Source organism: Quercus robur, chromosome 5 (genome assembly GCF_932294415.1).
Source record: "Quercus robur chromosome 5, dhQueRobu3.1, whole genome shotgun sequence".
NCBI classification, from domain to species: domain Eukaryota; kingdom Viridiplantae; phylum Streptophyta; class Magnoliopsida; order Fagales; family Fagaceae; genus Quercus; species Quercus robur.
The window spans coordinates 72865720-72891175 of NC_065538.1; the positions used below are offsets into that span (position 1 = coordinate 72865720).

Sequence of the window (25456 nt, forward strand, 5' to 3'; positions counted from 1 at the left end):
GTATTAATTCATAACTGTGCCGAATATGTAGTTCCACAGAACCAGGGCACACCAGACAGCCCGGATAGCTTTGGTCATTGCCACAGTGAGATTCCAGTAATATAGGATTATAATTCACTTTCTTACTTTTAAAAGAGTGAAGCAAGGAATTATATGCATAATTCCTTGCTTCATACTTTTAAAAGTAAGAAAGAGAATTACTGGAAAGTCACTGTAACAATGATCCAATACCGTCCAAATCTCCAGTGGGTTGTGGTCCCGTCTCGTCGAACTATATATTTACTTTCTTACTTTTAAAAGAGTGAAGCAAGGAATTATGCATATAATTCCTTGCTTCATACTTTTAAAAGTAAGAAAGAGAATTACTGGAAAGTCACTGTAACAATGATCCAATACCGTCCAAATCTCCAGTGGGTTGTGGTCCCGTCTCGTCGAACTATATATTCGCCAATGAGGGAGTCCTTGTAGCCACACTTAAAGTCTCTATTTTATTCAGCACAAAACAAAAATCCCATCTCTTTCTCTATTGATCTCGCTCTCTCTCTCTCTCTCATGGATGAAGAATTTAGCAAGTTTACGGAGCTCTATATTAGCCTTATGAAGGGGGACAAGTCCGAAGTAATTGAAAAATATGGAGAGTTGGGAACGACGCCTAGTGAGGCCTTCTCAATTTCTGGAGATAGCATTCTCCACGTGGCAATCTACATGAGACAAGAGAGCATCGCAAGAGAAATCCTGAAAAGATATAATCCACCACTGGATCTGGGACAACAAAATGCACTAGGGGATACCGTTCTCCATGAGGCTGCGGCAGCCAATATGACAAGCATTGCGAAGGATTTGTTAATATTAGCTCCAGAATTGCTGTCAATGCAAAATCATAATGAGGAAACACCTCTCTTCACAGCAGCCCGCTTTGGCAGCACTGAAATGTTCGAGCTTCTAGCTGATTTAGTGGAAAAAAAACAACAGCCTATTTATCGCCATTTGACCGAAAAGGATGGATCTACCCTTCTTCACATGGCAATTCTTGCTGAGTTCTTTGGTGAGTATATTTTGCCCAACCACTAATAAATTACCGCTAGGTTAATCGTGATTTTTAACTTTTTTTAATGAGAGGCAAAGTAGAAACACGCTTCAAACTTAAGACCACTTTATTTAATGTTATGATAGATTTTTACTTGTCTATGGTCTTCCTTTATCGTATAGAACACGGTTGGATTTAGTGATATGAATCAATATTGTTGCCTATGGTCTTTTCTTATGTTTGTTACTTAATACTTTTTCCCTGTTTGTATTGCAAACACAGATCTTGCGCTGAAAATAGCCATGAAGTATCCATACTTAATTGAGATAAAAAATAAAAATGGAAATGGGATGAATGGACTCCAGCTCCTCTCAAAAAATCCATCAGCATTCAAAAGTGGAAGGAAGTATGGATTACTCAAGACATTCATTTATTATTGTATGATCCTTCTCTCAACTCTAATAAAATTGTTTCTCTTTTTGGATAAACAATTGGATTTTCATTACGTGAATTTAGGGTCTCAAGTGGGGAAATACTAAATAGTAGAAAGAGTGAGAGACTCATACTCATTGTCTCATTTAATTTGTTGGTCCTTCATCCTTTTTGACAGTTACATATCATGTTAATTTTTTTCATGTAGAATACGGTATACCCTTTAAATATGAAGCTACGATATGTTTTATTTTGACACTTAATTTACTGGTGGTTTGCTCTAGAGGCATTGTTTTTCCAAAAATTCTAGGACCATACTCTTTTTCACATCATTTGTCGTAACTATCATGTATCTAGGTGTGAGAAGCGGGGAATAAGTGATAGGTCTATGTGAAAGTGACAGATATCCAATCATAATATACAACATAAGACAGTTGTGTTTCTAGAATAACTTTTCTCTTTTAATTAGTTTGACTATTTACTTTATGAGACATTTCTTCCAATTTTAATGGAATTTGAAGATATGGCAAGTGCTAGCAACACCCATTGAGAAGGAATATTTAAACAAAAATATTCCTCTAAACTTATGCATTGTAAACATACACAAACCAAACGAGGATTTAAGGATAATGTTAGAGAGGATTTAAGGATAATGTTTCTAGAATAATTTGAAGATGTTGGCACTTGCCATATCTTCAAATTCCATTAAAACTAGCGGAAATATGTTATAAAGCAAACTACAAGGGAGGTAAAAGTCTCATAAAGCAAATCACAAGGGAGGTATGTGTTACAGAATAAGTCATGGGATAGTTCAATGTCTTAACGGTTAGCACAGGGTGTTTATCAAAAAAAAATGTTTTAATTGAAAACCTATAGCTTTTTCTATATGGAAGAGAATTTATTAAAAGATATTCATTTAAGAAGTAGGATGTTTTATATGACTAACAGTAATACACGGATGGAGTACATGATTGGCTACTAATTGCTTAAGTTTAGTGCATAACATTTAATATCAAATAGTACCTCATTGGAATATTAAAATGATAAAATTTACAACTTGAGCTGTAATGTACATTTAAAAAAAAATAAAAAAATAGCATTGCAATTCTAATTTTTTGTAAATTCAAAATAAAGCGTCCTATTAAAAAGTACCATAAACACACGGGTTAATAAATACTCAACTACAAGTTGTGATGTATATTTTTTGAAAAAGAAAGAACATTTGTCAATAATTCATTAGTTTACATATACAAATTTATTATGATTTTGTGTGCATTTTTTGAATGTTTGTGCATAGTTTGACTTTATATATAAGGAAATGCTAGCAAATGCTCTTAGAATATTGGTTAATAATCTATTTAAAGAAAGTTTTTATAGGAAAAGAAAAAAAAAAACAATTAATATTTTGATAGTTTTTTTCATTTCCTATAAAAATAGTGTTAAAACTTTTTTAAAATAGATTGTTAACCAATGTTCTGAGGGTATTCGTTAGCATAACTCATATATATATTATCTAATAGAATGCTGGATGCACTTTAACTCGCACCTTAAGTCATTCATTAATAAAAACTTAAAATTCAGAACTTACTAAATCTTTTGGTCAGAATTTTAAATTCAGTTCGATGTCCTTTAATTGTAAGCACCATGTAAAATGGTCAACAATTAACCTCTTCTTTACGAGGCAATCATATATAATATACTAAAATTGAGGCATAATTAGACTTCAAATTGAATCTAAATTAGTTTTAAATTGTAGTTGAAGTTTGTGCCAAATGTTCATTTTAATTTTCTTAATTTTGATGTCAAGGGACATTTTTTTTTTTTTTTTTTCACTCATCTAAATCCTAGTTGTGTAAACACAAAGCATAAATCTCGTCAAGTTTTTGGTGTCGTGGCTGTTATCCAGGCATCCCTAGTAAAGACACCGAGGGGAAAGAAGATAGTCTCCCACGAGGTAATAGTGAATTAGATCCAATGCACACCGTTCATCCGCGTTTCTACTCCACAGTTATACGCATACTAACTTCAGGTAAGCAAAAGCTCTCGTTATTGTGCAAAAATGAAGAAGAATAGTGATTTATAAAATTTAGTAAATTCTTGTTTCCTTGATGGTTTTATATCATACATTATATAATTAAAATTAAGTTTAAAAGTTGTGATTGTACCAATTGAATATCCTGATTAATTACCAAATGATTGCACCCAAAAAAAAAAAAAATTAATTGTTATTGTTTACTTTTCCACTACTGCCTTTTTAATTTTATGGATAGACATAGATGCTCAATGGTTAATATCTAAGATCTCCCGTTTCTTTTTATTTTATTATTATTCTTATTATTAATTGTAAAATCAATAAAAATTACATTGAAGTATGACAAACATATAATTTTTACTCGGGGTAGGTCTTCTTCTTTCTTTCCCTTTCTTTTTTATACGTTTTGTAGATATTATTTTTTCCCCTTCACTTCTTTTATTCTATCCTCAAATCAGTAACGGTCACATTGAACAAATTTAAAATTCTACCACCAATATATTTCAAGAAATTTAAAATAAAACTTAATATTTATCATCAAAATTATCTCTTAAATACCATTGTGGGGACCGGCTCAGAATAATAGGCTGGCTGGGCCCTGGGCCCGTCCGAGGAAGCGCCCGTCCGAGGAGAAATCGTGGCCCAGACAATCTTTATTTAGGCCCACTGGGGCAAAGAAAACGTGTCCGAGGAGTAATTCCTCCTTGGACATTGCGAAATCTAGATCAAAGGTGCGCCCCAGCCACTGTAGTTCATCCTCCAAACACGTAAAAAAGAAGGGAACCTGAAATATCTCATAAAAGGCTGCCACCACCACCACATTAAATGTATCACAACTACTCTCCTGGCCGCATTAATGAGGAAAAGACCCCTGAACAGTGCTACCTTGGCCACTGCAACTCACAAAGAATTGATAAGGGTGTCTGATAGGACAGGTGCTCAAGTAGGGGTTTGGATGATCAACAAGTGTAAAGTCCAGATGATAGAAGAGGGCCTATATAACATAGAAGAGTCCCCCAAGAGAAGGGGACGAAAAAAAAAATAGAAAAAAGGAATACAGGAGCAAAATTCTGCTGTACGTATCTATGCCCATGAATAAAGTTTCTCTTCACATCCATTTCTATGTTCTTGTTTCTGTATTTCCATAGTCCATGCAACAAACCGTCTAAGTTCACTGAGACTAAGTTCTTTAACCCATTCTCTACAAGAAATTCATTGTGTGGGTTTCTTGGGCCAAGACTTGATCAACAAGGATTGGACCATAAAAATTGTGCCCTTACAATTAGCGCCATCTGTGGGAAGAACTAGAGTATCAGTAAGCACAACGGTTGAGCATGGCAGAACTAGGCCCACACTAGGAGAATCTTCAATAGACAGAACCTATTGAGTCCCAACGGCAAAATAATCCTACCAACCCAGGTAGCAGGAGAAATTGTGAGGGAAGCGTACATACTACCCAGACGAGCCAAAGTCATACCCAAATAGGTAGTCACATATCCCAAAGGCGAAACAGTCAACAAGCCATGCAGCGAGAGATAGACGATCTGAAGAGAAAGTTGCGACATGCGCAGCGGAAGCGATCTCCCTCCAGCTCAGGTGCGTCCTCTAACGAGGAGGACATGAGTTATCGACGGAGGTCGAGAACACCCCCAAGCGAAACCTTTTCTTACGAGAAAGAGTCTCGTCCTGTACGAAAGTATGAGAATCCATCCAGCAAGGGTTTGGGAAACGACGCTATGAATAGGGCCTTAGACCAGATTTCAAGATCACCTTTCATGTACAGAATTGAAGGGGTTAAGCTGCCTCGACGTTTTAATCAACCAACGTTCGCCATCTACAACGGCCGAGCAGACTCGGTGGAGCACGTGAGTCAATTCAATCAAAAAATGGCTATTTACTCGCAAAATGAAGCTCTAATGTGCAAAGTCTTCCCATCCAGCTTGGGACCAATGGCGATGAGATGGTTCAACAGCCTGAAGACAAATTCCATAGGATCATATAAGCAGCTCACTCAGGCTTTCTACTCTCGCTTTATTACAAATAGTAGAGTCCCTCGACCTCTAAGTTCGTTATTGTCTTTATCCATGCACGAGGGAGAGACCCTGAAGGCGTACTTGGATAGGTATTGGGAGATGTATAACGAGTTGGATGAGAATCATGATGATGTTGCTATCAGCACATTCAAAAGTGGTCTCCCTACCGAGCATGGCTTAAGGAAATCTCTCACCGGTAAACCAGTGTCCAACATTCATCAGTTGATGGATAAGATTGACAAGTACAAAAGGGTGGAAGAAGATCAGCTGCAAGGAAAGGGAAAGGAGAAGATCATTTCCCCCAAAGCGAATGATTTTAGGTCAGAAAGATATAGCCATAACCAGCCGATGAGAGATTTTTCGAGACAGGCTGGACAAAGCAACATGCAAACGGTTAGTGCCGTGTTCAAAGAGCCAGTATAACAAGTTTTAGAGAAAGTGAGGAATGAACCCTTCTTCAGATGGCCAGGGAAAATGGCTGGGGACTCGTTGAAACGAAACCAGAACCTTTATTGCCATTATCATTAGGACCATGGACACACCACTGAAGATTGTAGAAATCTATGGAATCACCTAGATCAATTGGTCTGAGAAAGAAAGTTACGCCACCTTTTACACTCCTTGAGCGGTCATCCAGGTCAAGCAATGCAAGAGCCTCGAAAGGATGTATCACTGAGACCCCCCACCGGAACGATACACGTCATCCTCGCCGCACCAGGAAGAACTAGGTCATCTCCTTCCAGGGTACTGGCCGTTGGTCAGCTTTCCTCCGAGGACAGGGAAAAAGAATCTAAAAGGCTTAAAAAGGGGAGCCCTTTAATATTGGGATTCTCGGGCGAGGATAAAAGGGGAACTATCCAACCTCATGATGATGCCCTACTGGTTATGCTGAGAATCGGAGGTTTTGAAGTGAGAAGGGTGCTGGTAGACCCGGGTAGCGCAGTAGAAGTAATGTACCCTGATCTATACAAGAGGCTGAGCATAAGGCCGGAGGACTTGACGCCTTATGACTCTCCCCTTATCAGCTTCGAAGGAAAGACCTTTGTACCAAAGGGGCAAATAAGATTACCTGTACAAACTGGGTCAGAGGTGATAGAGGTGGATTTTATTATGGTCGATGCTTACTCGCCCTACACTGCGATAGTAGCCAGGCCATGGATCCATGCCTTGGATGCCGTGTGTTCTACACTTCATCAAAAGTAAAAATATCCCTTCGGAGGCCGAATGGAAGAAATCCGAGGAGATCAAGCCATGGCTAGGAAATGCATGGTGGCTGCCATCTCACGTCAGTCCAATGATGAGTCCTCGACTTTCGAAAACTTATAGCAATCAACCACCTCGGCAGGGCAAAACGGTGGGCTAGCCGAGGAGATAAAATGTGAAAGTTTGGAAAAGTTTACCGTCGGAAACGATCCCGAGAGATTTTTCCAGGTCAAGTCAGAGTTACCACATCAAGAAAAAGAAGAACTGGTTGGGTTTCTAAGGAGGAATGTTGACATTTTTGCATGGGGCACTTACGATGCCCCAGGGGTTGACCCTAGTCTCATTTGTCACTACCTGAATGTTAATCCATCTTCTAATCCGAAGAAGCAGCCACCTCGACGTCCATTGAAGGAGCATGCCAATGCCGTTAGAGACGAAGTGATGAAGTTGAAAAAGGCCGGAGCTATTAAAGAAGTTTTCTACCCTGAATGGCTGGCCAATACGGTGGTGGTGAAAAAGAAAACCAGGAAATGGCAAGTCTACGTGGACTTCACAGACCTGAATAAGGCATGCCCGAAGGATCCATTCCCCTTACCACGAATTGACCGATTGGTGGATGCAACTGTAGACCACCCTCGAATGAGCTTCCCGGACGCCTTCCAGGGCTATCATCAGATACCCCTTACGCTAGAAGATCAGGAGAAGACGGCGTTCATGACACCCATCGGGAACTATCACTACAAGGTAATGCCCTTCAGACTAAAGAACGCAAGGTCAACTTACCAAAGGATGATGACAAGAATGTTCGAACCACAGCTAGGCAAAGTTATTGAAGTCTACATAGACGATATGGTCGTGAAAAGTAAAATGGTGTCCGAGCACGTGAAAGACCTGGAGATCATCTTTGCCATCTTAAGGGAGCACAAGTTGCGGCTCAATGCTTCCAAGCGTTCGTTTGGGGTCGGATTGGGGAAATTCTTAGGCTATATGGTAACCCACAGAGGAATAGAAGTAAGTCCAGGCCAAATCAAAGCGATTAACGGCCTACAAGCTCCTCGGAATCCCAAAGAAGTGCAGAAGCTCACGGGCATGATCGCAGCATTAAACCAGTTCATATCACGATCTGCGGACCGATGTCAACTTTTCTACCTCTTGATAAACAGGTGGAAAGGGTTTGAGTGGTCGGAGGACTGTGTCCGGGCATTCCAGCAACTTAAGGAGTACTTGTCGCGACCACCCATCATGTCTAGCCTAGAGGCAAACGAGGCGTTGTTTGCATACATAGCTGTAGCCCCCCATGCTGTAAGCCTGGTACTGATACAGGATCATAATGGAGTACAGCGACCAGTGTATTACGTAAGTAAATCACTACATGAGGCCGAAGTGCGATACTTGCCATTGGAGAAAGCAATTCTGGCGGTAATGCATGCTACACGGAAGCTCCCTCATTACTTTCAGGCACATACGGTTACTGTTTTAACCCAGCTTCCTCTCCGATCGGTGCTCAAAAGCGCAGATTACACAGGAAGGATCGCCATATGGAGTGCACTGTTGGGTACCTTTAACATCAGATACATGCTTAGGTCCTCTGTCAAGGTCAAGTCCTCGCGAACTTAGTTGCAGAGTTCGCTGAGCCCTCTATAGAAACAATAACCGAGAAGGAAAACATGGATGGAAAATCGGTTGGCACAATCTCAGCGCGAGAGATCTTGCATTGGGAAGTTTACGTGGACGGCGTGGCCAACCAAAGAGGATCTGGGATTGGGCTGGTCCTAATATCGCCCGAAGGTATTACCATTGAGAAATCGCTAAGACTCGGGTCCTCGACTACGAACAACGAGGCCGAGTACGAGGCTTTACTTCAAGGAATGATGGTGGTTCAAAAACTAGGCGGAAAGGCAATGGAAGCGTTCTCGGACTCAAAATTGGTCGTTGGCCAGGTGATGGGTGAGCTAGAAGCTAGAGATACCAAAATGCAGGAATATCTCGGCCGGGTCAAACGCCTGCAGTCAAACTTCGAATCCTTTAATCTGACACGTGTTCCTAGAAGCGAGAACACGCATGCGGATTCCCTGGCCACTCTAGCCACATCCTCTGCACATGACCTGCCAAGAATAATCCTTATTGAGGATTTGTGCCAGACGAGTCCTAGTTCAGGTCCATCAGGTTAGAAAGAATCCTAGTTGGATGGATCCTATAGTGTGCTTCCTCAAGGACGACATATTACCAGAAGGAAAACTGGAGGCCGAGAAGATAAGGAGGAATGCTCATCGGTTTGGGTTATCAGAAGACCACAAACTATATCGGCGCTCCTACTCTGGGCCGTACCTGCTATGTATACACCCAGAAGAATCCGAGTCCATGCTTGAAGAATTACATGAGGGGATTTGTGGAAGTCACACCGGAGGGAGATTGTTGGCGCACAGGGCGCTCACCCAAGGATACTGGTGGTTGAACATGCAAAGAGAGGCCCAAGAATACGCAAAAAAGTGCGATCAGTGCCAGAGATTCACCCCGAATATCCACCAGCCTGGAGGAGTCCTTAACCCCCTCTCCAACCCTTGGCCGTTTGCTCAGTGGGGTCTTGATATTGTCGGTCCTTTCCCCAAAGTTGCAGGGAATAAGCGATACATAATAGTTAGAACTGATTACTTCACCAAATGGGTGGAGGCTGAACCTTTGGCCAACATCAGGGACGTGGACGCCCAGAAATTCATTTGGAAAAATATTATTACACGCTTCGGAATTTCACACACACTCATCTCGGACAACGGTCTGCAATTTGATAGCAAGAACTTCAGGGAGTATTGCTGCAAGTTTGGGATCACTAACCAGTATTCCACTCCTGCCTACCCCTAAGGAAATGGACAAGCCGAGGCTGTGAACAAGGTCATAGTGAGTGGACTGAAAAAGAGGTTGGATGAGGCAAAGGGGAGATAGGTGGAAGAGCTCCCACACGTTTTATGTACCTATCGGACGACGCTGCGGCGGTCAACGGGTGAAACCCCCTTTTCAATGACTTACGGGGCTGAGGCCGTGCTCCAAGTCGAGAACAGCTTCCCTACACTGAAGTCTAACGCCTTTACCCCAAACAGCAATGACGAGTCATTGGGGAGAAGCCTAAACTTAGCCGAGGAAAGAAGGGAAAAAGTAATGATCCATATGGCCTATTATCATCAAAAGCTAAGACAAGGATATGATGCTAATGTAAAACTGCGACCTTTAGGTCCAGGGGATCTCGTGATGAGAAAGATTCTCGGCAGCGCCAAAAATCCCTCTTGGGGCAAGCTGGGGCCCAATTGGGAAGGACCGTATCACATCACATCTGTGGGCGGAATAGGTGCTTATTACCTAGAAAACTTGGACGAAAAAACTGTACCTCGCCCGTGGAATGTAAATAACCTAAGAAGATATTATTATTAATGAAAATGGCTCTGCCTGTGTTTTGTTCCATGATCATCGTGTACCAACCGATCCATTTCCATCTATATAAGTTTTAAACAGAACCTAAGTCCTGCGTGGCTCCTCGGACCGCAGACTTAAGGGAAATTAATAACTTATGGCTTCTATTCAAGTTTTAAACAGAACCTAAGTCCTACATGGCTCCTCGGACCATAGACTTAGGTGAAATTAATAACTTATGGCATCTATACAAGTTTTAAATAGAACTTAAGTCCTGCATGGCTCCTCGGACCACAGACTTAGGGGAAATTAATAACTTATGGCTTCTATTCAAGTTTTAAACAGAACCTAAGTCCTGCATGGTTCCTCGAACCACAGACTTAGGGGAAATTAATAAATTATGGCATCTATACAAGTTTTAAACAGAACCTAAGTCCTGCATAGCTCCTCGGACCACAGACTTAGGGGAAATTAATAACTTATACCTTCTATTCAAGTTTTAAACAGAACCTAAGTCCGGCATGGCTCCTCGAACCACAGACTTAGGGGAAATTAATAACTTATGACTTCTATTCAAGTTTTAAACAGAGTCGAAGTCTTGCATGGCTCCTCGGACCACAGACTTAGGGGAAATTAATAACTTATGGCATCTATTCAAGTTTTAAACAGAACCTAAGTCCTGCATGGCTCCTCGGACCACAGACTTAGTGGAGATTTATAAATTAGAACTCTTTGGCAATTTTAAGGTACGCGCATAGTTCAGTATAATTGCAATTGTCATTCTAAATTCGCCACACGGTTTTCCTTTTTCTTACTCATTTATATTTGTTCATATTATTGCCAACGTTAAGTAAAAGAACTACATTAGTAAACATCAGAAGAAGGTGGAAAAAAGAAAATTCTATATTAATAAGCCGAGATATATACAAAGAGAGGTCTTTACAAAAGAATGAAAAATAAGACAACTCTCATTTCAAAAAACAAAAAAAAGAAGAAGCAAATACAATAGTTAAAAACCTAAAAACTAAGCCTCAGCAGGAGGATCCTTTTTCTGTTCTGGCTGGGGAGGAGGGACCTCGAAGATAGAGTCCTTGGCAGGATCCATGGCTTTATCAGGCAAAGGGATGGCATCAGGAATAGCCAACCCCTACTCAGAAGTTGCTAGAATGCCCTCAGGATTCTCTCGGATCTCCTGCGGGTAGAAGACCTTCTCAGGTAGTCTCAGTGCCGAGTCTGCAGGAATTCCTGCAGCATCAAGGGTGTGAGCCCATGAGATGCCGCAGTAATCCCTGCACACCTCTGGAATCTCCTCGGAGAGTCTAGCTTCAGTTTCTTTGGCCCCAAGCTGATAAGCAGCTTTCTTTTCAGCATTGGCAGCCTCCCGAATCAACTGAGCCTCTTCCTTAGCCCACTGCACCTCCTCCTCAGCTTTCTGTAGCGCGACCTTGAGATCCAGTACCGTTTGCTTTTCAGTCGCAAGGCTGGTCTCGGTCACGAACAGCTTTTGGCGTTGGTCCTCGGCTTGAGTCTCAGTGTTCTTCAAGTCGGCCTCAGCACTCCGACGCTTTTTCTCCGCCTCTTTGAACTTCTCTGCAAGTTCAAAGTTTTCTTGCTTAAGGGACCCCAAGGCCTTCTCCACCTCTGTCCGAGACTGGGCCTCAGCTTCAGCCAGGCTGCGATTGTCGCGACAGAACTCCTCAGCCACAAACACCTGCTGAGTAATCTGCCAACGAAACAAAACTGTCTTAGAATGCAACAAGGTTTAATAATTTAATGAAAGGGTAAAAGAGTCACTTACCATGGCGAGATCCCTTTTGAGGGATAGAAAAAGCTTGGGCTAAAAGAACCGCCTGTAGGCCTCCATATCCCGAGGAAGGAGTACTGGCTGCTCCAAAGCATCAGCTATGTGCCCTGCTCGGCCCCTGTTATATTCTCTGACCGATGCAGTGTAAGGGATAGCAACCCCATCAAGCTCCAGCTTTAGGCTCCAAATGCGCGGGGGAACACGCACTTCGACTTGGTTTTCCTCCTTTCGGCTCTCCATGGAGGAAGCCCTTTTACTCCTCTGCCCTCAAGTGGTTTTTTGCTGCTTGGCCAGGTGGGGGACCATCTCACCTTCCTCAAGGGTGTCAACCGGCCTTTTCTTCTTTAGGTTCGGGTTAACTTTGAGGCCGAGGTCAGAAGGAACCTAAGGGGCAACAGGAGGAAGGGCCTGGGTCTGCGACTGAGCTGGTCCCTTTGAGGATTGACCTTTTCCTCGGGAGGCCATCAATTCTCGTAAGGTTTTTCCTTTACCGGCCATGTTGTCTAACTCCTCGTCTGAAGAGTCATCTGAGCAGGCTATAATAATAGGAGTGCCAACTGCAGAGTTTCGATCCTGCTCTCCTTCAGGGTCTGAAAGCTCAATCAAAGGGGCTTGATGAACCTCCTCTTCAAAATAGAATTCGTCTATCTCTTCCTCAAGAGAAAGATGAGATGATTCGGTCCCTCCTTCAACTGGCGCAGCAACGTCAAGGTTGTCTGGCGGAGGCAGTTGCATAGCTGGTGGAGGATCCCGAACACCAGGTAGCACGACTGGTCTGAGGTCTTGTCGGGCTAAGAACTTGGGCTTGGACACGTCAATCCTAGCCAATTTTGGACTACCAGCTCTTATGGCGTGGCCAATGGCTTGGAAAGAGCGGGTTAGGGGTTGGTAGCCCAAAACCAGATGAGCTGCACGTAGCTGCCCATCCGCGGTAACGTAGATTTCTGACCTTAGGAGGTAGTTTAAGGCCGTGACGTTTACGTGGCTTAGCCGAGGAGCAACGTGAGCTTTATCTGCAAATATCCGAGAAGAAGAATAGGGTTAGTTCATAAAATTTTTTGATTCTAAAGAAAGCGAGAAGAATGAATCCAAAGGGCTAAACCCTTTCCCTAAAAGGATTGGCCCTAAAGGCGCCGCACCTGGGATTCCTGCCCGAGTTGGACAATGAATACCATCGCTCCACTCTCCTGAGGCAATAAGGAAATCCTTCTTCATAGTCTTATTGGATATGGGGAGACAAGAGATCAACCTAACGACCTTGGACCGGGACTTAAGATAATACCCCTCCTTCTCGACGTAGTGGCACTCGTACAGATGAACCACATCATGCCAAGTGAGGCCTAGACCCATTCGCTCATTCAGGACATCTACACAGCCTAGTATCCTGAACATGTTTGGAGCGCACTGATACGGCGTCAACCTATGGTTGAACAGGTAGTCCCGGGTAATCCTACTCATGGGGAGTGTCATTCCTCCCTCTATAAAAGCAATCATAGGGATGACAACTTCACCCTCGCCTTTATTTGTCAATACTCCTTCTAGGGGACAGTACTACAGAACCACCCCCTACGGGATGTGGTATTTTGCCCTAAAGGCCTCCATGGTAGCCGGGGTGTCTACTAGGTCCTTGAATCTACCCATCTAAGTTGAACTGGAGGGACGGGAATGAAAACCGAGGAGAAAAGGAAAATTTGAGAAGAAGTTCAAAACAACGAAACGAACGAAACTTACGAGTACCTTCACAAAATGCTCAGTAAGATGCTTGGAAATCTCTCCTGGGAAAGACGCTTCACAAAAATGGTTATGGAGGTTTAAAGAACGGAAGTGTTCATAGATCTCTAGGCGCTGGAGTTCTCTGGAGTTCTTTGGAGTTCTGATATACGGATAAAAAGAAAAGCTGAGCCTCTCTAGCGCTTTATATAGCAAGGAGGAGAGAGAAAAAATCACTCCCGCTCAAAAATTCAAGGAAAAGTGCTGGCCGTCAGATCTGCGCCTCGCCGTTGGATAAAGGAGACATAAAGCTATCGGGAGTAAATGGCCGCACCTCGTAAATTGTAGCGCGTCAAAAGTAACTGCCTGCACACGCGCGAACCAAAATCTCATTAATTCCACCCTTTACAGATGTCAAAACCTCGCTTTTCTCCTCGAAAGGAGATTAAAAACCAGAGTTTTGAGGGGCTACTGTGGGGACCGGCCCAGAATAATAGGCTGGCTGGGCCCTGGGCCTGTCCGAGGAAGCGCCCATTCGAGGAGAAATCGTGGCCCAAACAATCTTTATTTAGGCCCACTGGGGCAAAGAAAATGTGTCCGAGGAGTAATTCCTCCTCGGACATTGCGAAATCTGGATCAAAGGTGCGTCCCAGCCACTGCAGTTCATCCTCCAAACATGTAAAAAAGAAGGTAACCTGAAATATCTCATAAAAGGCTGCCACCACCACCACATTAAATGTATCACAACTACTCTCTTGGCTGCATTAATGAGGAAAAGACCCCTAAACAGTGCTACCTTGGCCACTACAACTCACAAAGAATTGATAAAGGTGTCTGATAGGACAGGTGCTCAAGTAGGGGTTTGGATGATCAACAAGTGTAAAGTCCAGATGATAGGAGAGGGCCTATATAACATAGAAGAGTCCCCCAAGAGAAGGGGACGAAAAAAAAAATAGAAAAAAGGAATACAGGAGCAAAATTCTGTTTTATGCATCTATGCCCATGAATAAAATTTCTCTTCACGTCCATTTCTATGTTCTTGTTTCTGTATTTCCATTGTCCATGCAACAAACCGTCTAAGTTCACTGAGACTAAGTTCTTTAACCCATTCTTTACAAGAAATTTATTGTGTGGGGCTTCTTGGGCCAAGACTTGATCAACAGGGATTGGACCATAAAAATTGTGCCCCTACAACCATCAAGAGTAGATGCCTTCCAAATCCACAATTATATGGTCTTTTATTTTTTTATTAGGATTTATTTATGTTGTTCCTTCCTCTTTTTTTTTTTTTTTTTTTTTTTTTTTTTTTTTTTTTTTTTAACTTTGGAAGTTTGGCCTCTATTGAACTTGGGCCAAGGATCATCAATCCCTGGCCCAGCCCATGTACAAGAGACCCAATCCAAATTACGCTTAAGTCATCATGTATTCATAAGGGTGCTCGAACAAGCTCCATCTATCCCCTGAGGAAGGGAAGTAATGCCTTGAGGAAGTCTAGCAGCCGAGCATGACTCAAGTTACTAGGGAACTATTCCAGTAGCAAAGTAATGGGTCCCAACCCCTAACTTGAGATTGTACATGTAAAAGGCCACCCAGACACCACGAGTGGAGGGACCACATGCCAACAGAATATTCTCTCATCATTAAGGGTCTACTAATAGAAGGATATAAAAAGGAGAGAAGGGGTTAGTAATAAGGGTTAGAACATTTTCAGGGGATAGAAACACGAGAGGAAGTGAGAATTATCAATTGATACTTGGGAAAGATAATCCAGCTTGGGACATCTAAAGGGCACCTCAGCTATCTGAGATCATCCTCGGGTAGTTAGATTTCTAGTTGCAAACCACCTCACTACCAATTATCACCACTATCTATTGGCCAAACTTCTCTTTGGATCTCCCATTGTAAGATATACCCTTAAATAGTACACAAATTAATTGGGGGTTCAGGCCCAACGATCCTTATATCATTGTGGGCCGCACCTCCATATAAAGCATACATAGAATTTATTAATATATTTTTGTCATGTGACTTATAAATTAGTAAGATAGTTAAGTTACTTTAGGTATAATTATTAAAGTTTCAAATGACTCACTAATTGTGAATGTAATTTCAATTTATTCACATTTGATTTTTAACTAAGCCACACATCATACATGCAATATATATATATATATATATATATATAAATACAAGATTAAAAAAAAAAAAAAGTTATATAGTAAACTCACATGTGCCTAGGCCCGAATTCACATTTTCTATCCGTTATTCTAAAAGTGTCACTTTGCCTACTTAAAATTTGCTTTGTTTGTCTCCTATAACCCACACATGTAAAAATTATAAAAACTTAGTTAAAGAACTTCAATGAATACAAAAACTCAAGCTTTTTTATGAAGGATATCTCAATTATATTAAAGTGTGAAGAAAAGGGTACAACAAAACTCAAAATCTTAAACAATAAACAAAAAGCCTTTTTAAATTTTTCTTTTTAAAAAATTTTCATTTTGCATAATTAATCTTTGAGATGGGATGAGCGCACACACATATGTTTCACTTAATTTAATTTTATCTTTTTTAAGAAATAAACACACACACACACACACACACGTAAGAAGAGGGAAAAAAGTTTTAATACAAAGACACACTTAATTAAAGTTTGATAAGTGATTTATTTGGCAGTGGCAGGGAGGACAAACATGTCAATCTGGAGATTTCTGCGTCAAGGTATAATATCATCTCTCTTTCTCATAAATGGAAATTAAAATGAAAAGAATTTATTTTATGGTGAAATTTACTTTTTTAAAATAAAGAATGACGACTGATTTTTAAATGAGGTGATGCCGTATTTATCTTGAAATTTATAGAAAAATAAGTGGAATCTCTTCGAACACAAAATCAATCCTTCTCCCTTCTTTAAACCTGTGTGCCTGTCATTTTGAACTTTAACAGTGTGGCCAATGATGGAAAGAATATATAAAGCAAAGAAAAGGCATGAATCAGCTTTCAAACTCGCCAAGTTTCTAATAGAAAAAGATCATTCGTGGATGCGAAGTAGTAAAAAAGAAGGCCTCAGTAACATCAATCCAAATGGTGAAGAAATACCCCCGAAGCCAGAAAATCTCAAAGGGATTACTCTTACACCGTTGCTTATGGCAACAAGCACAGGAATAAAAGAAATTGTCGAGGAGATTCTTACTGTGTATCCCCAGGCGGTTGATCACGTAACTCCTGATGAGGGTTGGAACATACTGCATGTGGCCATTAGCCATCGTCAATTGGAAATCTTTCACGCTGTAAAGAAGATGGATATACCAATGACCAGGTTAGTTCGACGGATTGATGAGGATGGGTACACCATCTTGCACCATGTTGGAGTCATGAAGTATTACACCGGGGGTACCCTGCCTGGTCCTGTTCTACAATTGCAAGAAGAGCTGCAATGGTTCGAGGTATGCCCTTCTTGTTTATGGTTCTAAACCCCAAATATAATATTTATTTATCAAAACTAATATTATGGTGATCTAGTTTATTCTACAATGCGGCCATTGTTTTTATTTTTTACAAAATTTTTATTTTTATTTTTAATTTTCCATTAGGTATGATCCGAAGTATTTACCAAATTATCATATTAACTCATCTCAAGATTATTATAGCGTAGTAGCATAGCCTTAGCTTGCACTTCTTTATTAATAGAATTAAGGTTTAAATCCTCCCTCTTGGCTCTCCCAACACAAAAATAAAAAGTGATTGGTGCCATATTTACATAAAAATAAATAAAAGCAAAACCTAGCTTTTATATTTTACAAGAATTAATTTCAGTTTTCTAACTTTGTTCTCGTTCATTTTAATTCTCTAAATTTCAAGTATATTTAATTTTAAGATCTCTTTGTCAGCTTTTGTTAAATGTTGCGGTTAATTATTCAAATTTAAAATTTTTTTTCTTCAAAAGTTTTAAATTAAAAAAAGCAATCAACAATTGAAAAAATATTTTCAAGAAATTTTTTTATTTAAATTTTAATGGATGTTAACAAAGAGACTTAATTGAATAAACTTAAAATTTAAAGAACTGAAATGAATGAAAGTAAAGTTAGATAATTAAAATGAATTTTAGTGAAATTTAAAAGGTTTTGTATTTTAGCCAATAAATAATCTCATGCATGCTGTTTTATCAATCTTTACCTATCTCTAATTTATACAGAGGGTGCTGAAGATAATACCCTCCCATTACGAGATGCATCGTTGCAATACCACTCATCAAATCCCTCAAAGCGCTGAAGCTGCTCAAGATAAGTGCTACCAAGAATTCCATGCACGAATTTTCAAGGAGGTACAAGAATATCTAAAACGGACCTCTCAAAAGAATGAAGCCTCTCAAACCCTTCAAACCGCTCGAGAGTTCTTCGAACAAACCCATGTAGAACTTCTAAAGGAGGCACAAGAATGGCTGAAACGAACCTCTGAGGCTTGCTCTGCTGTTGCTGTTCTCATTGCCACTGTTGCATTTGCAGCTGCTTACACAGTCCCCGGAGGTTCCAATCAGGAGACTGGGGTTCCCATTCTACTACACGATCCTTTCTTCTTGGTTTTCACAGTCATGGACGTTCTCTCACTTGCAAGCTCATTGACTTCTGTTGTCATGTTCCTTTCTATCCTCACTTCACCATTTGAGCTCCAAGATTTTCGTCACTCTCTTCCTCAGAAACTAACACTCGGCTTCATCTTCCTTTTCTTCTCAGTGGCAGTTACCATGCTTGCATTTGCGGCAACAATTATACTCATCATTCATTTGAAGAAACGGTGGACTACTACGCTCATTTATACTGCAGCATTTCTTCCGGTCTCGGTTTTCGCATTGTTGCAGTTCCCTCTGTATGTTGCGTTTATGAGTACAGTGAGGTTCTCTTGGAAAGTGATTAGGAGCGTTCTTCCTTGCCGTTTCCTCCCAAGTCGGTTTAAGAACACTACTACGGGCTCCTTTTACAAGATCCTCTGAAATTCCATATGGAGTTTTCTCTCATATTTCGACTTTAACAATTAGCCAATACATTTTCCTCAAAAAAAAAAAATATATATATATATATATATATATATGTTAGCCAATACCTCGTCATAAGTCAATTTCTTATTGTGTGCTTTTGAGTATTAGAAAATTTTAGAACTACAACACATTTTATTACAAAAACTCATATATTAAGGTAATAAAGAATGTGATTGGCGCTACTTTGACAATATATTAAACAAGCATTGAATTACTTTTTCCATGATTTAATTTGTGGCATCAATTTGTACAAGGCTATTTTTGTGCATGTGAGCATTTAATCTTTTGACATAAGGAATACGACCTTTATATGTTTATATTGTATTTGCAATTTAAACTTATATTGTAAACACAAAAAATGATAAATGTTATGATGAAGCTCAAAATCAATCTCGTGAGTATGCATCTCGTCGGTGCCAATGGACGAGCTTTGGTACATGTAGAGAGAACAAGAGATAGAAATAAAGGACACCAGGGTGGCACCAGTCAAATACCCTTTGATGCTAAGTCAAATAAACTCTAGTATATGCCCTGTAATTGAATGTTTCTTAGCCTTTTTACTTGAGCTTGTTGGCTTTATATAGCCTAGCCTTGAGTTAATACATTTGCCCGTTGCACCTAAGTGATTTATGGCATTGATGGCAATGAAGTCCCTCAATGAATAGGGGTTTGTAACACCTAAACGGCTCATTAAGGCCATTGTAATGGCTCTTCTAGAATTTTCCCATCATTAAAAGGTTTAATGGAGTTTATTTTTGTCTTTAATGTGCCTGTTTCTATCTTTCCCACTATCAATCAGGATGTGCTGACGGTTGTCCATACTGATGGACGACTTATTTACTCACATATTCGTCATGTTATATAAATTTGTAAAAAGTGATAAATATTATATACTTTTTCACTTTTGTTTTTTCTTAGATCGTGTATTAAACAGATTGAAATGGATTGTTTCATGTCAACTCGATTAATAAATAGGGGGTTAAGAGATTTTGAAACAACTTTTAAATGGGTTAGGTTAACGTTGAGATAAGTATCCAAATACTTTTTGATGAAGTGCAAATTGTCAGTCTTTTTAAGTGCGACCGGATGGAGTTGAGTCCCCAGCTGCGTCCCTGCAAATATAGTAAGATGGCTCCATCAAGGTGGTCACCAGTGTAGTGCCTGCCACAACATCTCCAATGCCAAAGTTAGTATAAGGAAACCTTTAGAGAATAACACAGAATATCAAAGTGATTATGAGTGCTTTTAGGTGTGTCTATGTACCTTGTGTTGGTGCTGTGAGGGCTTTATATATGTTTCCACAGCCCCTAGCCGTTGTGGTTATTATTGTGGTTTTAATGCCTCTATTGATAACGCTTCATGCTCAGTAATGTGGGCTTTGATGGGCTTCCAACGGTCTACACAGCTGATTTTGTAACCGTTCAAGGCGTCATTAACTGCATTGAATAGCTTCCCTACTTTCGTCAGTGATGTGGATATATTGACGAAGATATTTGGATTGCTCATCTACGAAAGAGAGATCGTCAGTCCTATCAGTTGCCCCCCAGGCTCTGTGGTCGTCCGTGTAGTGATGATCACTAAAAGGCGAAAGGTTTTTTTTGACATGTCTCTTGGGATTTCCCTCCGTATTCAATGTGCAATGGCGTCGCTGGGTGTGTTGTGGCCACATGGCGTAACTTGAGGGGTGATTTTAATGCTCCACTTCGTATGACTCTCGGTTTTCTCGCTGTTTTTTCAGTTTTCTGTGCTTAGCTTTTTAAACTTCCTTCCTCCTCTTTTTTCCTCACTTTTCACTTTCCCTTTTGCTCTGTGCTTTCCGAGTTGCCATTGCTGTTCTTGTGCTGCCATTGTTGTTGTGAATCTCTGCGTTTTGCTCTCTCTCTCTAGCACTTTTGAGGTATGGCCTCTTTCTCCTGCTACTTTTTTTTTTTTTTTTTTTTTAAAGTAGATAACTTTGTAAAAGTTTTTTATTTTTCTTTTTCTTTATCTTTTTTGTGTTTTTGGTCTTTCTAGGATTTTACCCTTCTTCTTTTTTTGAGTCTTATGCTTAGTAGCTCTGAGGTTAGGGCCCTTTATCCCTCTGTCTCTTTCCTTTTCAGACGTTTAGGGGGATCCTTAGGTGCTTTCCCGTACCTTGAGAATTTTGTATTAGAGGGTGGTGGCTTGAGCATTGCATTGGGTGATTTGCTACCATTGCTCTATCAGTCAATTGATTGGTTTTAGGGTTTAATAAGGGAGCCGGGAGTGATGTCATAGGTGAGGTCAAGTGAGTTAGAGACTGGGTTATCGTCCAGTGACAAACCCGTGGAGGGGATATCGCCGTCTTTGTCCCTCGAAAGGTTAGGGCTTTCCATGCCCTTGAGGAGGTATGTAGTTTGGATAGTGAGATACTTTCTAGGTTTAAGGACAGATTCCAATTCCTAGATAGGGTTAGGGTTCGTCTACCCATGAGGAGGAACGGGCTTGCCACTTCTTCCCTAGGGAGTTATGCTTCTACAAGGCTGTCTTCCTGTGTGGGCTTAGATTCCCCGTCCACCCATTTATTATGGAGTTGTTAGGCCATTTTGGTATTGCTCCCGAGCAACTTATGCACAATTTGTGGAGGATAGTGGTCAATTGTATGGGGATATGGCTGGCTGCTATGGACGGAGACATGATTAGAGTGGACAAGCTCGTCTACCTGTACCATTTAATGGAGTCTAAGAAGTATGGGTATTACGAGTTGGTGCCATGGGAGAGGAGGAATAGGATCATCCGGGACCTACCTTCGTCCTTCAGATACTGGAAGTCTCGGTTCCTTTTTGTGTCCGGGGATGACTGGGAGACTCCTTCTAACGAAGTTTGGGGTGATCTCCCAAGGTTGCTTCGTTGGTGGAGTACCCCAAACTTAGGTGCGTCATTATTTCTCCTAGTCCCTTAATTTTTATCGTCACTAATTCCTTTGCCCATTGTCTTGTGCAGTTAAGAGACGACCTAAGCTTAAAAGCAGGTACAAGGGACGTGTTGAGAAGGCCATTGAGTACGAGAGGACGATCGAGGATTTCGATGATCTGGTGGATCCACAAACTCTTGCCTTTTATTGTCTTGGTCCAGAACTGTCTGCCTTCATCCTGCAAAATATTGAGATGAAGGAAAAAAAAGTAAGTGTTAGGCTCATCCATGTTGATTCTCTTGCCCCCACTTTCTCTCTCTTTTATTTTATTTTATTTTATTTTTTACAAGTGTTTTCCTCTTGCAGGAATGAAGACCAAATTTAACCAAGGAATGTATGCTTGGATGAGGGCTAAGAAGAACGAGTCCCTATCAAATCTTGGGGCTAGGACTGTACGAGTGATGGAGAAGGGGACCCCCGTCACTACAGTGACTCCGTTTGGTCCAGGCACTGAGTCGGTGAGGACTACTTCCCTAGCCACCTCAGTTGAGGAGATTCCTCCTCAACAAAATAAAAGGCAGCGAACCAGGGATAAGCAAAAAGAGAAGGCTGACCCTCAATCTTCCAATGTCTAGGACGATGCTAGGGTTATGCTGGCTCAAGCGCAAGATACCTTTACTGCCGAGGACATGAAAGTGTTCTCAAGGGTGTCTACCAACGATGTTGTGGATCATCATCTCCACAAGCTCGTCCAGGTATTGTACTTATACGATTTTACCTTTTTCTTTTTCTCTCCTTTTATGCCAACAAGGTTGGATTCAATTTTTAGGTGTTAGGAGAGAGTCTTCACATTACTTCCGAGTATCTTACGCAGGAAGCAAAAATTACTTCGACAGTGTCCAGGGTGGAGGCTCTAGAGGCAGAAAATTCCAAGTTGAAGAAGGATTTAATTATTGTTATGGACGAGGTCAACACCATCAAGGAGAAGGCCAAGTCTTTGGAAGATGACCTCAGAGTGGAGAGGCAGCTCACATTGGAGAAGGATGAGCAACTCCTAACTGCTAGGGAAAAGCTAAAGACCATTGTTGCCAAGGTTGTCATGCCCCAAACCCGATATCCAGATTTGTGACCATGACCGGCATGTTAATATCAAGCCTAAACCTAGTATTAACAAGAACCAACTTAACTTTTACAAAAGCTTCCCTCTTTCTTTTCATTCTTATTTCTTTACTTAAATGATGTAGCTTTTCACTTGATATTCAAAGCATCTACATTGTACTTCAAAGGATACCACAATCCACCAGTTATTCAAATCTTGAATTTCACATAATACATCTCTTAATACTTTAAGGTACACAACTTTCAGTAGATCCTAAAATACACCATACCATAAAACTAAACATCAAATACTAATTTAGGATCTATACATATAAAACTAAATCCAGCTCCTTCCAAAACTCGACAAAGGCTCCCTCTCCTCCAAAATAAAACCTGCTAACTGAAAGAGTGGAAGGGGTGAGCTACACAACTCACTAAAGGTAAGATATATGAGAATTTAATAAGGATGCATGTAAATCAAATCATTTCATTTTATGAATATTCAGATAGGAGAACATCTTTTCATGTATAGTATTTTATACTATTCATAATAATAACTTATACGCACCTCATAGGAAAAAAATTGTTCTCCCTTTTCTTATCAGAATAATATTATCAAAACCTTTCGGATTTAATTTCTTTCGTTTCTTACAAAGTCACCAAATATAATATTGGTTGTTTAAAATCAATATATATATATATATATATATATGTATTCTCATTACAAAATAATCATTTTAACTTAAATTAAATAATTGGTAACTTTGTCTCTAAACTAGAAACATCTTAATGAATAACAAAACTTTTCTTCATAAACTTCTTCTCATAAAATATTATAACTTTCATAGTCATAAAACTTAACATTTCATAAAGAACAGATATCTTATAACTTTTTAACATAAACTTGTACTTTCATCAGAAGCTTTATCTTTAAAATGTAACAAAACTTCAGAAAACTCTTATCTTTAAAGAACAACTTTTCGTTTCATCATAAACTTCTTTTCATGAGAGCTTTTAACTTTTTATAATGCATTTAAACAAAATCATTCTCTCATGATTAATAACATAATATAGTTTTTTATAAATATATTGATTAGTCCATAACTGATAATAAGTCTATACAGAGAAGGCCTCATCATATTTGGGTGCCCTCGTGTGCATGATAATGTCCTCTTTGGGAAGCTTGATAGCACATCCCCTCAAGGTTTTGTTCCTCCCCGTTGTCTGTACACATTGGGGAGAAGGCCTTATTCAAATTAGAGTTACGGGCAACCCCATTTCCTCTACTTTAAATGGCCTAAAGTTACGGGCAGTCCCATTTCCTCTACTTTAAATGGCCAAATAGATAACATTTTCCATAGAAAGCTAGTAATTAACCCCTACTGGCCGAGTTCAGATCACCAGAGGACATAACCCGAAAACATTTCATACTTATACATCATACTAAAATTTCTTATTTTGCATAACATTTCATAATAATAGAATTTCCATTCTTTTCTTTAAACATCATGTTCGTGGAAATTCGTAATGGCATCAATATGCTTAAATCATATACATAAGATTTCGAAAGCTCACGAACATATCTTTGTCTAAAACATGCTTATATGCCATATCTCTAATAAAAATCATTTTAATACATAATATACTTTAAAATAACCTCATGACTTACCAAATGCCCATATAACTTATCCTTTACCTGAAAGCAGAGGAACCGAGAGCCTAAAATTGAAGGAGCTTAGACTTGGGAATTGGTAACACCTAAATCAAATATCAAAGTTTATTACTATCAATTATTTCTTATCATAAACTTACACAGTCATCTCAAAACCTATATCTTAGAATCAAGGAAATCTTAAACCCACCTCAATGAAGTTCCCACAAACACAAAATACATTCATCAAACATCATGATGTACTAAATCATAGAGAAACCAACATTCTCACATTAATCTCATATCTATAGAAGAGTTAACTTCATTTCAAAAGACGCTTTGAGATTAGGCAATATTGCATGCATAAACATAAAATCCTTTAAGCATGGTCATATAACCGTACACACTCTTAAGGCAACATACAACATGTTGAACAAAAACAGCTTCATGAATACAGCCGTCGCATGGTTTAGAACCCCTCCTTTGAGTACTAAACTTCAAACCAACTTACACAAACATTAATATATGATCTCGACATAATAAATGATAAGAATATTAAATTATAGCTCAAAACATTCACCCTAAATTTAGAATTAAGTCCTCAAAGTCAGAGTTAACAATTACTGTTTACTGCTCATTTCAGTAGCATATGTCTCAATTTTAAAATACAAATGGGTTGTCCATACACGTCCAAATGTCATGAAATTTTACAGAACCTCTCCCCTGTATGTCTAGTATATACCATAAAAATTTAGGATTCAAAGCATAAAACCATAATTTACTAAAAATCATACATGGCAAAGTGCTCAAATCTATCCTGACAGAGTTTCATGCAAATTAGAAATTAAACCATTATTTTTATATTGCTCCAAATGATGTAAGACCACTTCCATAACAATCATATGTGTCTTAGATTTCATAATAACTACTCCTATCATCCTAATTCATTGTATAAAATTTAATACATAATTAATCATGCATAAACACAGAATCTGTCACAGAGGCAGCTTTGAAACATTTTCTTGTAAATTCACAAACAATTACCAAACAGTGGTATTTTCATATGGGGATTTTTATACACTCATTAGACATGTTAGAAAACACTTATACACAGTCATTTAATCATTTATAGCAAAATTAAATACAACCAAAAATCC

The 25456-nt window shown here is 39.7% G+C and overlaps 1 protein-coding gene across 2 annotated transcripts; it reads left to right on the forward strand.

Annotated features, from left to right (window-relative positions):
- Positions 1-476: 476 nt before the first annotated feature.
- On the forward strand, positions 477-20590 carry LOC126727005 (uncharacterized). 2 transcript variants are annotated; one of them, XM_050432451.1, is made up of 7 exons: positions 477-1045; positions 1310-1465; positions 3366-3488; positions 16320-16364; positions 16590-17089; positions 17839-18278; positions 18377-20590. In XM_050432451.1, exons 1-7 carry the CDS (start codon positions 553-555, stop codon positions 18555-18557), a joined length of 1938 nt encoding a protein of 645 aa, XP_050288408.1. In that variant the 5' UTR covers positions 477-552; the 3' UTR covers positions 18558-20590. The 2 variants fall into 2 exon arrangements, with proteins under 2 accessions (XP_050288408.1, XP_050288407.1); XM_050432450.1 differs by having other exon boundaries at positions 17839-19545.
- Positions 20591-25456: the final 4866 nt, after the last annotated feature.

Coding starts and splice junctions, on each gene's coding strand:
- LOC126727005 (XM_050432450.1), top strand. CDS start 553: ATGGATGAAGAATTTAGCAAGTTTACGGAGCTCTATATTAGCCTTATG. Junction 3,489..16,319: donor TATACGCATACTAACTTCAG/GTAAGCAAAAGC, acceptor TTTATTTGGCAG/TGGCAGGGAGGACAAACATG. Junction 17,090..17,838: donor AAGAGCTGCAATGGTTCGAG/GTATGCCCTTCT, acceptor TAATTTATACAG/AGGGTGCTGAAGATAATACC.